General features: G+C 52.7%; 1 protein-coding gene across 1 annotated transcript in view; it reads right to left on the minus strand.

Annotated features, from left to right (window-relative positions):
• Positions 1-6: 6 nt before the first annotated feature.
• Positions 7-12,287, minus strand: part of IQGAP3 (IQ motif containing GTPase activating protein 3) — an 18,255-nt gene continuing 5,974 nt past the window's right edge. The window contains exons 15-37 of the mRNA XM_031063989.1: positions 12,122-12,212; positions 11,875-12,042; positions 11,614-11,756; positions 11,004-11,174; positions 10,440-10,523; positions 9,925-9,996; positions 9,277-9,346; positions 8,714-8,922; positions 7,466-7,618; positions 6,810-6,973; positions 6,297-6,521; positions 6,072-6,212; positions 5,525-5,609; positions 5,018-5,250; positions 4,806-4,938; positions 4,423-4,525; positions 4,136-4,277; positions 3,885-3,972; positions 3,071-3,286; positions 2,793-2,959; positions 2,552-2,653; positions 2,082-2,190; positions 7-1,028 (exon numbers count right to left, since the gene is read on the minus strand). Coding sequence (XP_030919849.1) covers positions 915-1,028; positions 2,082-2,190; positions 2,552-2,653; positions 2,793-2,959; positions 3,071-3,286; positions 3,885-3,972; positions 4,136-4,277; positions 4,423-4,525; positions 4,806-4,938; positions 5,018-5,250; positions 5,525-5,609; positions 6,072-6,212; positions 6,297-6,521; positions 6,810-6,973; positions 7,466-7,618; positions 8,714-8,922; positions 9,277-9,346; positions 9,925-9,996; positions 10,440-10,523; positions 11,004-11,174; positions 11,614-11,756; positions 11,875-12,042; positions 12,122-12,212 — 3,183 coding nt within the window. The 3' untranslated portion in view covers positions 7-914. The remainder of the gene's footprint in view (positions 1,029-2,081; positions 2,191-2,551; positions 2,654-2,792; positions 2,960-3,070; positions 3,287-3,884; positions 3,973-4,135; positions 4,278-4,422; positions 4,526-4,805; positions 4,939-5,017; positions 5,251-5,524; positions 5,610-6,071; positions 6,213-6,296; positions 6,522-6,809; positions 6,974-7,465; positions 7,619-8,713; positions 8,923-9,276; positions 9,347-9,924; positions 9,997-10,439; positions 10,524-11,003; positions 11,175-11,613; positions 11,757-11,874; positions 12,043-12,121; positions 12,213-12,287) is intronic.

Raw genomic sequence — 12,287 nt, forward strand, 5'->3', positions numbered from 1 at the left:
GCATGGATGGGGATAGAACAAGCACAGTTTGAGGCATTTCTAGGAGAGGAAGGAAAGAAAAAACACATAAAACCTCACAAACAAGCATCACTTTCCAAAGACAAGACAGAGCTTGGATGTCAATAGATCAGGTAGCCCTGAGCTGCCCCAAGGTCCCATGGCAGTTACTGAGCAGGGAGGGAGACATACAGCATTTTACAAACCAACACTTCACGTGTGTAAACCTCTGCATAAAATTACAATTTTTCTATTGCGCCTCAATGTACTAGAGAAGAGCTCACAGGTGTCTTCACAAGCAGTTATTGCCTCTCTGTTCTGGCCTCTCACTAGCCCTCCATATAAAAACTGATTCTGGCATTTCCTGAGCCTTAGTGTGAGGAAGAAATATATACATACATATAGATATGGATAGATATATATAAATATATCTATATAGATATATAGATATATAGAGATATATAGATATAGAGATATATAGATATAGAGATATAGAGATATAGAGATGATTGATAGATAGATAGTTAGATAGATTAGATATATTGATAAATAAGATACCTTTATTATATCAGTAAAAGCTGTGTAGTGTCCAGAAATACAGAATGGGCAGCTGGCTGTTGGCAACACAGGAATTAAACAGCCAAAACACCCAGATAAAATAGATTTTAAAAGCAACACGTGCTGCAAAAGCTTTGGCAGCTGCATCCTCCTGCAGGGAGGTTGGGCACTGGTTCAGTACCAAGCTCGGGGTGCCCAGGGCTGGGGCTGGGCCCTGTGTTCCCCAGTCAGGCACTCTGCATCCATGCAGGAAAGCTCCATGGCCAGCAGCAGCTCCCCTGCCCTGGGACCACCAACCCTGAGCTCTCTTTGGCAGGTTCCCATTGCCCCCCTTCCCTCCAGCCCCACCCCTGACCCTGTCACTTCTTGAAGAACTTCTTGTTGAGGAGGAAGATGAGCAGGTTGACATTGACCTTGGCCTTATGGAACATCTTCATGACGGCTACACCCTCGTACTGCAGCTGCAGCAGGTCCTGTGGAGAGGGGGCTGTCACTGCCACTGTGCCCAGCCAGGGAAGCCCTCCTGGGTGCCCAGCCCGGGCACAGGGAGCTGGGTTTGTGTCAGAACCCAGGAAACTCCTCTGGCTGCCCTGGAGGGCTCCAGCCCCTGCCAGGGGGCTCAGAGACCTTGGCACAAAGACCCCTGTGCCTTTGATTTTAACTCATGGAGAAAATTACCAACTTTATGAAGATTTACAAGTCATGAGAGTTTAGGAAGAATGATAGTTAGTTTGTCACAGGGTGCAAAAGTAAAACTTTGTGGTTTTTAGAATGGGGGTTCAGAAGCCAAGATGGAGGGATTTGGGCGTGCCTTGTCCTTCTTCTTTCTTCTTCTTGGCCTCCATCTTCTGAGTGATGGTGGCACTTTTGGATTGGTTTAGGGTAGAAATTCACTGTCTAACATAGGTGACAGGTATTGGGATGTTATTGTAAATGATTGGGAAATTATTGTGAGCCAACCACAGCTTCATACCAATTGTAGTAAGAATCCACCCCACTCACAACTTTGAAAGCTGATCCTCTCCAATATCATCCTAATCATTAAGAAGCTATGAAGCAGCATTAGCCTTTTAAGCTAAAGAAAGAGAGCTCCCCCCCTCCTTAATGGCATGCCTCAATAAACCCTAGCCCCTGATTTTTTAGCATGTACATGTAGTTTTAAGTATAAAAAATAACACCACCTCTGGGGCAGTCAGTGTGCCATGGACTGACCTGCTGGACACACCTCAGCAGGTCAGAAAAAGAATGTTAGAGATAACAGAGAATAAACAACCTTGAAAGCCACAGCCAAAGAACCCTGACTCCTTTTTTGATCTCAGGATTGGGAAAAAGAGATTTTCTAACACCTCAGGGTCATCTCGAGCACAGAGACACTGAGAGGTTTGCAGTGGGGGCTGCACAGCTCAAGGCAGGGCTCCACATGGGCTCCAAGTCCCCACAAGAGCTGCAGGTGTGGGGACAGCAGCCAGCCCCACATACCCTGGGTGCCCCCACCTCTGGGAGCCCCAGCAGGACAAGCTCCCCACCTGGTAGTGCAGCTGGAAGTGCTCCATGTCGATCCCCATGAATTTGGCTTTCACCTGGAACCTGCCCGATTCCTCACAGGGGATGATGTCAAAAACCACGTTCTTGAGCCTGAGGAGACAGAGTCACTCGATACCAAAAGCTTTAACACAGCCAGGACCAGGTCACCCACCCAGTGCACCCCCTCAGCACAGCAGCCCGACCAGACCCACAGCCCAAACCCCACTGCAAATCCCAACTTTCCTGCATTCTCCTACACAAAACAACTTGTCCCACACGGCAGGACAACAGTGGCCCACGTGCATCCTCCTCCTCAGTTATTTTCCTCTACCTGCCCAAGTTTTCATAGAATCATGGAATATCCTGAATCAGAAGGGACCCACAAGGGTCACTGAGTGCATTAAGTCCAACTCCTGGCCCTGCACTGAATAACCCCAAGCAGGAGCTCCTCCCCTGGGGCAGGGTCACTCACTGGCTGGGTGGCAGGTCCTGGATCTCCAGCAGCACCCCCTTCTCCCACAGCTGGGCTGCTGTGTAGTGCAGAGATGGCAGCTTCTTGCTCTTCCCACTGCCCCTGCAAGAGAAGGGACCACATGTGGCCATCTGTGACCCCTTGGATTCCCAGCATCTCCAGGACTGACAACAACCAGAGAGCAATGAAAACAAGTAACAGGGTTTTTTTAATATTACTGATTTTTGGTAAAGAGCCGCACTTGTTGCTGGCTGCCAGGTTGTCAAGGCAGGTCTTGATGTACTGGTTGTAATAATCAATTTGCTCCTCATAAAACAGAGTCTTGGCATCGAGGCCCTCCAGGGTCTGCCTCAGCTTCAGGAGCTCCCTGCGGCGCTGCTGCCGGTGCCGCCGCTGGTTCCGGATGTCCTGCAGGAAACAACAGCGCCAGAAAAACAACGTTTGTCATGAGGAGCTTTACCAGAGCAGGACCTCTGGGGGTTTTAGGGGTGATCCCCAGCTCAGCATCCCCCAGCACACCTTGGCCAGCTCATCAATGAGCTCCTGGTAGTGGTTGGCAGAGTGCACCAGCCCCAGGCTCTCCAAGCGCCGCAGGTTGCGGATGACCTTGCGCTTCTTCTCCTCCATGGAGAGCTGGCTGTTGGCAGCCAGGGAGGGGTGGCGCTTCAGCTGCTGGGCAGAGGGCTGGGCATCCCACAGAGCTCGCTGGCACACGAGGCGCTCATGGGCAGCTTCCTAGGGATGAGAAGGGGTCAGCCTGGAACACAGCTGGAATGGGATACAGAGATGGAACAACCGAACTCTGTGGGATTCACATTCTCTGAACCTGAGAGAAGCAAAGAATGATCAAAACAATTCTTATCTCGTTTGCTGCGCCTGTGTTGTGCCAAAGTGGAATGCAATATGGAGACTGTTTACCCAAAGTGATGGTGTTTTGTTTCCTTGACCAATCTCTGCAAACTGTGTCCTGACAGTCGGTCAGCAGACAGTCACAAGATTTTGTGCAGTTTCAGCTTAGATGTAGTGTAATATAGTATTGAATAATATAGTATAATAAAGTAATTAATTAGCCTTCTGATATCATGGAGTCAGATTAATCACTTCTCCCTGCCACAAGAGTCACCTTGAATTTACTATAGAACTCCTTCACCCACACTTTGATGTGACCCAGAACAGGTGATTTTTCTGAAAACCAGAGTCCAGGCACTGCTGGATCACAAGAGCAGTGGCCAAACCTCTGGGAGGAGCAGGGCAGCTTTTTGCTAAGAACTTTTTCACCCATTGCCCACCAAGTTTTTCAGTTCATCCCTAGCAGCAGCCTCACACATCCCACCTCATGCTCCGAGGCTGGTGTCCACAGGATGTCTGGGAGGGAATCTCCTGCTTGGCACTGGATCAAATCCACCAGCATCTGCTTGGTGCTAGAGACCAGAGGGAGATGTCAGACATCTGCTCCAGACCATCACCCTCCACCCAATATTCAGTTGCCTCCCAAGGGTTTCTTGCCCTCCTTAAGCATCCCAGCCCCCAGTACCCTTCCAACAGCCCCAGTACCCTCCTGATGCCCCCAGAGCCCATGCTCACCTCAGCAGCAGGCTCCTGGTGTCACTCTCCTCACTGCTGGCCACTGGCACCAGCTTGTTGGTGAGGGTGAGGGAGATCTCTGTTCTGCTGAGCTGGGAGAGCTGCTCAGCACTGCTGTCTCCCAGGCTGGCAACACTCTCCCCTGTGAGGGCACAGACAGCCCTGCTAGCTGTGTTGGGCTCTAGAGGGCTGGCTTCCCATGCCCAAAGCAATCCAGCTCAAGCTTTGTGCAAGGAAAGTGCGTCCATGTCAACCCTCCTCCCACCAGGTCCCAGAATCCAACCTACCAAGCAGGGACTGGACTGTAGGAAGCTCATCAAGATCCTCCAGGAGCTCGTGCAGGGGGTCACTGGGATGTGATGTGATGGAGTCCTGGTGCTCGAGCAGGAGCTGGACAGTGCAAGGGATGAATCAGTGGCAAGGGGGATGCAAATGGAGAGTGAGGGAGGGCCACCCTTCACACCCAAGAGGGGATGGAGAAGATATGAGGTTTGCAAAAGGACAAACCTGCAGAATCTAGGTTATTTCCTTGCTTAGAAGGGAAAAAAAGGGTCAGGAAGAGGGAAGTTGTGCCGAGGGTGGAATACAGAAGAATGGGAGGAAACTCAGCAGAAAGCCCAGGGGGTGGGAGCAGAGGAAACAGAGCTTGCCATGAGCTTTATGCCCTGACCTTGTGCGTGTTGATGAGCTCCCCCACAGTGATGTAGATGACTGGTTTGGCCACTGCCACCATCTCTGAGTACTCATCCATGTCAAACCTCTCCTCAGGCTCAGGGACGCAGCAGGCAGCAGAGATGAACCTCCTGCAGGGACAGACCCCTTTGCTCAGCCCCAAACCCCTTCCATGGGCTCCTAGCCATCCTCCCACCCCATCACCATCACCTGAACTTGCTGTGGGTGTGCTCCAGGTACTGGTTGAGCCCGCAGAGGTGGGCACTGTCCCCCTGGAAGGCCTTGTGGGCGGCGGCGTGCTGCAGCACCTTGGCGATGGCGCCCAGGCTGCGGCGCTGCTCGGGGCGCAGGGCCACCCCGGCCGACATGTCCACGATGTCAAAGCCATCGGGGGCCACCACTGCTGGGTTCATGAAGCGGTAGTAGAGCAGGTTCCCCACGATCTAGGACGTGAGACAGGCTGGGGAGCATTTGGGTTAGGGCCCAAGGAGGGGACTCCTCAGCAGGGAAGGATGTTTCATCCTTGCTCTGCAAGGTAGGACCCTCCTGGAAGAGATGGCAGTGCAGGGGAAAAGCCCACCCTTGGCATTTCCTTAGTGGCTCAAGGAAAATGTTGACTTGGAGGTGTTTTTAAGTCAAGAGGACCTTTGGTGGTCCTTCATGTACAGACACAGCTGAACCCCACCAAACCGTGCAGGTGCCCCAGCCCCACGGTACCTTATCAACCTCCTCTGCTGGGGCCTTGGGGAATTTCTCAACCAAGGACATCCTCAGGATTTTGGCCATGTAGCGCATCCCATAGCTGAGGAGAGGTAGGGAGAGGACCATCAGCATGTCAGTCCACCCTGATGACCCAGTCCTATGACCCATCATCCAAGGAGCAGCAAACCCCCGCCTTGGGGTGATGGAGAAGCCCACAGGCAGGACTGGCAGCTGCAGCACCCCTCAGCTCCTTCCTCCCACGCTGCTGCCAACCCAGGCATTTCTGGAGGAGGCCTTCATCCTCTGAGATGACCACAAAGCTGGCATGCATCTCAATGCCAGCAGTAAACTGCCCAGAAACAGAGCAGAAAAACAAGCCAGCTCATGAGGTGCTGCTGGTATTTGGGGTTCCCCTTGCTGGCAGTGCAGTAACTCAGTCCTGCAGCAGCAAAGGGGCCAGGAAGCCCCCCCACAATCCAAACTCCTTTCTAAGGCCTTGCTGGAGACAAGTTAGAGCCAAGAGCACTCCTGGGGTGGGCACAGAAACCATGGGGATACTCACGGGATCTTGTCCACAGAAGAGGTGATGGCAGAGACAAACTTGTCTGTTACTGCCAGGAGATTGCGGATAGAAATGTCCAGCCTCCTTTGGACCTCGGGGTGGCTGAGAGCCTGCTCAGGGCTCACCTCATAGGGCAGCTTGCTGTGAAGGGAGCACAGGACCCCATCACCATCTCAATGCCCACCACCCTGTGGCCCAGCCCAGCCTTCTTCCCCAGGCTCTGACCTTCTGTGCCCACTCTGTGACTCAGTCTGGTTGATCCAAGCCTTGTAGATGTCCACAGGGTCTGTGTTGATGCTGAGGGTCCTGTCCTGCAGCACCTCCTGCACGGGGCCAGCCAGGATGTGCCTCAGGGCGCTCTGCCCAGGCATGTTGCGGTAGAAGCCGACCAGCAGCCGGATCACCGTGGCATTGCCCGTCAGGATGTCATGAACATGGTCCACCTTGGACCTGGGGACAGAGATGGGGCAGATGGGATGAGGGAATGGAGCAGTGTTTGTGTGTGCTCCAAGCAGGAGGCAGCAGAAATAACAGCATCCAAGCTGATGCAGTTCAGCCTTTCCCTGGGCAGGACACCCACCTCCTGATCTCCTCCTGCCTTTCCCTGGGCAGGACACCCACCTCATCTCCTCCTGCCTTGCCCTGGGCAGGACACCCACCTCCTGATCTCCTCCTGCCTTGCCCTGGGCAGGACACCCACCTCATCTCCTCCTGCCTTTCCCTGGGCAGGACACCCACCTGATCTCCTCCTGCAGTGCCACTTTGAAGAGCTGCAGCAGCAGATAAGCCTCCCGTGGGCTGGAAGCGTAGTTGTAAAGAGTAAAGATCACTGACTCCATGAATTTGGTAGATTTGTTCTGGGGCATCTGGAAGATCAGCCTGGCCAAGTACACTGGCTGTGTCTGCAGGGAGGAGGGACACCAAGCTAGCCCAGGTGGGGTAGCCAAGGGCCAGGTCCCTGCACTGCCCCCCCAACTGTGGGGGACACAGCAGAGCCCCCCAGTGCAGCCAGGATATTTTCTGAGAAATCCTTTCCTTAGGATTTTTTCTCCTGAGAAGCTGAGAGGCCTCAGGAACAAAATGTAAACAATGATTATCTGCTGCTGTGGAATGCAACAGGTGCATCTGTGATTGGTCTCATGTGGTTGTTTCTAATTAATGGCCAATCATAGTCCAGCTGTCTGGACTGTCTCAGGCACAAGCCTTTGTTATCATTCTTTCTCTATTCTTAGCTAGCCTTCTGATGAAATCTTTCTTCTAGTCTTTTAGTATAGTTTTAATATAATATATATATCATAAAATAATAAATCAAGCCTTCTGAAACATAGAGTCAACATTCTCATCTCTTCCCTCATCCTAAGACCCCTGTGAATACCACCACACCCCAGCCCCACCTGCAGCAGGTAGAAGAGGTGTTGATAGGCCTCCAGCTTCTGCCTCTTCTCCTTGCTGAGCGTCTTGAGCCCCTTCTGCTTGTCCATGGACATCATCTCTGAGAGCTGCTCCTTGTTCTTCTTGGTCAGCTTCTTGCAGTGGGACACCACCTCCTGTGGTGGCAGAGAAGCACTGGGGTCTGCCTAAGGCTCTGCCATTCTGAGCAGCTTCTGGGAGAGCCAGAGGCACCCTAATGTGGAGGGACAGAATGTAAGAGAATAGTGCAGAAAGCAATCTCATCCCTGAGTGTCAGAACCCAGGAAATTCGTCTGACTGCCCTGGATGGCTGAGACCCTGCCAGGGGGCTCAGAGACCTTGGCACAGAGCCCCAGACCCCTGTGCCTTTGATCTTGACCCATGGAAAAAAATACCAACCTTAGATGAAGAATTACAAGTCAAGAGAGTTTAAGTAGAATGATAGTTTGTTTATCACAGGGTGAAAAATAGATTTTTGGGGTTTTTAGAATGCGGGTTCAGGAGGCAAGATGAAGGGATCTGGGTGTGTCCAGTCTTTCTCCTTCTTCTTGGCCTCCATCTGCTGCTGTGATGGTGGCACTTTCAGATTGGTTTAAGGTAGAAACTCACTGTCTAACACAGGTGATAGGTATTGGGAAGTTATTGTAAATAATGTACATGTAGTTTTTAGTATAAAAAATAACACCACCCCGAGGGTGGCCAGTGTGCCTCTGTCTGACCTGCTGAATGGACCTCAGTGGGTCAGAGAAAGAATTTTATAGATAAGAAATAATAAACGACCTTGAGAACAAGAACAAAAGAATCCTGACTCCTTCTTTGACTACCAGGCTGGGAAAAGAGACTTGTACACATCTCAGAGTCACTGTGAGCAGCAGAGATTCTGAGACCTGAGGAGTTGCAGCTGTACCAATCACCAAAGATTAGGAACAGGCCTGCCCTTAATAGGCCACAGCTGTGTCCAGTAAGAAGAAGAGTGCTGTAATAGAGTGGGTTGGCTGGTAGAGAAGGGAGTTGGAGTTTGTTGGTTGATGTGAGGAAGGAGTCAGTGCTTCAAGGAGCTGCCCATGAGAAATCACCACGAAGGTGTAGAACTTTGGCAATAAGATGACAACACCCTAGTGCTCCCCAACCCCTCCAACTGCTTAAAAAGTGAAGCAGAGACAAGCCCAAGCTGCAATGCCATGGAGGGCGGGATGGCTTGAGGCAGCCAAGTCCTCCCCCTCTCTCTCTACCTGCAGAGTGATCCTGTTCTTGACCAGCAGCCCAATCTTGATGTCCATGAGGTCCAGATCGCTCTCCAGCTGCCGGCTGGCACGGATCCTCTTCACCACCTCCTCCTGCAGCCTCAGCACCTCTGACTCCTCCCAGAAGTCGTGCTGGCTCTGCTCCAGCAGGTGGATGAAGCGCCGGACGATGCCCAGGGGTGGACTCTTGGTGTGGACTGCAGCAATGTACAGTAAGGCCACGAATAATTTCCCCCACCACAGACCCTCAGCAGTCACTCAGACAGTCCAGCCTCCTCCCCAAAAAGCCTCTTCTTGCAGCACCAGGACATGGGACAGCACACAGCCACACTGTGCAACAGCCTCCAGGAAGCTTTGGGGGCAGAGGGGCAGCGCCAGGGCTGATGACCAAGGACCACCAAGGCTCTGTCACTCCTGTCCTTGCCAAGGGGCCACCAGCAGCCTGCTCATAACTGCTTCCCCACTGTGCAGGGCCAGCAAGGGGAGAGGCAGAGTCCCCTTCCCAATTAGCCATGACACTTCAGAGCAGCAAGGAGCAGGCACGCACTTACCCAGCATCCTGTAATCCCCACGGGCCTTGTTGGCTCGCACAAAAGCCTGGATTTTAATTACAGCTTTAATCTGCCAAGACAAACAAGGGGGTGGGAGATACTTTTCCATTGTGTCCCTAACACACATGGGGAGTGAAGGAGTGCTGGGCAAGCACATTGCTGCCTGGTCCCACTGCCAGGAATGTAGTAAGGCCTGGGATGAGGGTCTCTACAAAACAGGAGAGATTTTGGGATTCTGCCCTGCTCAGTGGTCATTCCCCTCCACTCACTGTATATCAGAAGCTGCAGCAACTCCAGGGCTGCAACTTCACTTCCCACAGCTGACACCCTCCCCTTTTCTCCCCCAAAAATTCCTTCCCCTTTTAATGGGCATCTTGAAGTCATTGTTGTTTTTTGATGGAACTGGAGTGGTTTTGCTCTCCTCACACTTCACAAAACCTGAGAGTTTGGCTTCCAGACCCACCAGGTACCTATTCCTTCTCATCTGTCCCCCTGCCAGGATGAATCAGTTCTTCCAGCTGAACTGTGAGCACTCAGGGACAGGGATCCAACCACTCCAGATTATCCCCCTACATCCCCACCAACACAGTCCCAGGAGCTGTTTGACTCCCAGCCCATCCCATCCCATCATCCCATCCCATCCCTTACATTCTGCCTGAAGTAGCGCAGCCTCTCCTGGTACTTCCTCTGTGCCTGCCACATCCTCACAGCTGCCTGGATCTGGGAGAGATGTGCAAACATTTGGATTCTGGATCATGAGGACTTCCAGGGGAGGTTTAGGTTGGATATTAAGGAAAATTTCTTCATGGAAAGGGTGGTCAGGCATTGGCACAGGCTGCCCAGCAAAGTGGTGGGTTCACCATCCTGGGAGGGGTTTAACACCCATAGGGATGTGACACTTGGGAACATGGTTTGTGGTGGCCTTGGCAGAGCTGAGATGGACTCAGTGATCTTCAAGGTCTTTTCCAGCCTCAGTGAACCCATGGTAACAATTCTATGATTTTTTTTCTCCCCTGTCCACTCACACACTGCCTTGGCCCAGCTGTCACAATCCCCCCTGGCTCCTCTGCGCTGGGCAGGGGTAGATGCCACCCTCACAAGCTGAACAAATAGGTGACAATGCCCAATGCGAGAACAAAGGCTGAAGAAAGAATCTTCCAAACCTTGATTGCAGCCTCTGTGTTGGATTTCAGGTAGTGCAGCCTGTCCAGGTAAGCTCTGCGCTGCCTGTACCCCCTCCAGCAAGCCTGGGCACAAGAAGACACCTGGGTGAGGTCATTGTGACTCCATTGGTTTTTCAGGGAGCACATGAAGAAAGAGAATAACACAGCATGGGGAAAGAGGAAAGCAGCAGCTACTGTGAGAGAAACAAGCCCCTCACTGCTCTCTGCAGCACCTCAGGGGTCCTGGCAGTAAAACTACAGAGCAGTGAGTGCTGGCCCCTCTCTACACCAGGTAGAGAGACTTGAGTGAGGTCACTGTGACTCCATTGGTTTTTCAGGGAGCACATGAAGAAAGAGAATAACACAGCATGGGGAAAGAGGAAAGCAGCAGCTACTGTGAGAGAAACAAGCCCCTCACTGCTCTCTGCAGCACCTCAGGGGTCCTGGCAGTAGAACTACAGAGCAGCAAGCGCTGGCCCCTCCCAGAGCTGCGAGGTGCTGCAAGGAGCTGCCCTTGGTTTGCGTGGCCGTGCTCAGAGCAGGGACAGGCGCTGGCTGTGTCACCTGGATCCTGATGGCAGCTGGCCTCTGCTCCTGCAGGACGTGCCGCCGCGCCGCGAGCTGCCGGCGAACGAGGAACCCGCGGAGCCGCGCCTGCAGCTTCACCACCAGGGCCACCCTGGATGCCCACAGGCACTCCCGCTCGTGGGCCAGTGTCACTCGGGTGATGACAGACTGCAAGGACACGAGGCAGCACCAGCTCAGTGCCAGCGGTGCCCACCTGTAGCCAGGATACTTTCTGAAAAATCCTTTCCTTAGGATTTTTCCTCCTGAGAAGCTGAGAGGCCTCAAGAACAAAATGTAAACAATGGTTATCTGCTGCTGTGGAATGCAACAGGTGCATCTGTGATTGGTCTCATGTGGTTGTTTCTAATTAATGGCACATCAGAGTCCAGCTGTCTGGACTGTCTCAGTCTCAAGCCTTTGTTATCATTCTTTTTCTATTCTTAGCTAGCCTTCTGATGAAATCCTTTCTTCTATTCTTTTGTATAGTTTTAGTATAATATATATCATAAAATAATAAATCAAGCCTTCCTGAAACATGAGTCAGATCCTCGTCTCTTCCCTCATCCTAAGACCCCTGCAAACACCACCACACCCACCCAGCCCATACCTGCATCTCCTCCCTGCTCAGGTGTGTGCTGTTGAAGCTGCCATGGCGTGGGCACTGCCAGCTGCCCTCCAAGGTCTGCAGGTTCAGGTAGAACTCGGCACCATCCAGCAGCCTGTGCCGGACCCAGCATGGCTTCGTGCTCCCTGCATGCCAGGACGGATGGGAGCTGCTGCAGAGAGCTGCTCCCCCTGAACACTCTGGCCAGGGGCCACCCCAGGCTCCCAGGGTGGGGGAGGTCTTGCAGCCCCCAGGGTTTTTTACCTGCTGGTCTCTTGGTGGCCATCAGAGCCGCCAGCTGCTCCTGGTAGGCGTCAGCACAGGCGTTCACCACCCCACGCAGGGCCACGTCAGGGTTGCACAGCACCCTCAGTGTCTGGGATGCCTTCCCTTCCTTGATGGCCTGGTTGATGGCTGCTATGCCCAGAGCCACTGCAGGAGCAGAGGGGCTCACATCAGCCCCTTCTTGTCCCCCAGCCTCCAGCAGTACCCACGTGGGGAGAGCACTCACTCCTCCTGGCTGCCACTGTGTCCTGGTTGGCCTGGCAGACCCCTTCCTGGATTTCTTCCCAGCAAAGAGCAGCTCCTGTGTCCTCTGTGGCCTGGGAGATGGGGGAGATGGGCTCTAGTGAGCTGGGCACCTCCTGCTTTGCTAATAATAGTAATAATAGTAATAA

The sequence above is a fragment of the Geospiza fortis genome, unplaced genomic scaffold (genome assembly GCF_000277835.1).
Source record: "Geospiza fortis unplaced genomic scaffold, GeoFor_1.0 scaffold387, whole genome shotgun sequence".
Lineage (NCBI taxonomy): Eukaryota > Metazoa > Chordata > Aves > Passeriformes > Thraupidae > Geospiza > Geospiza fortis.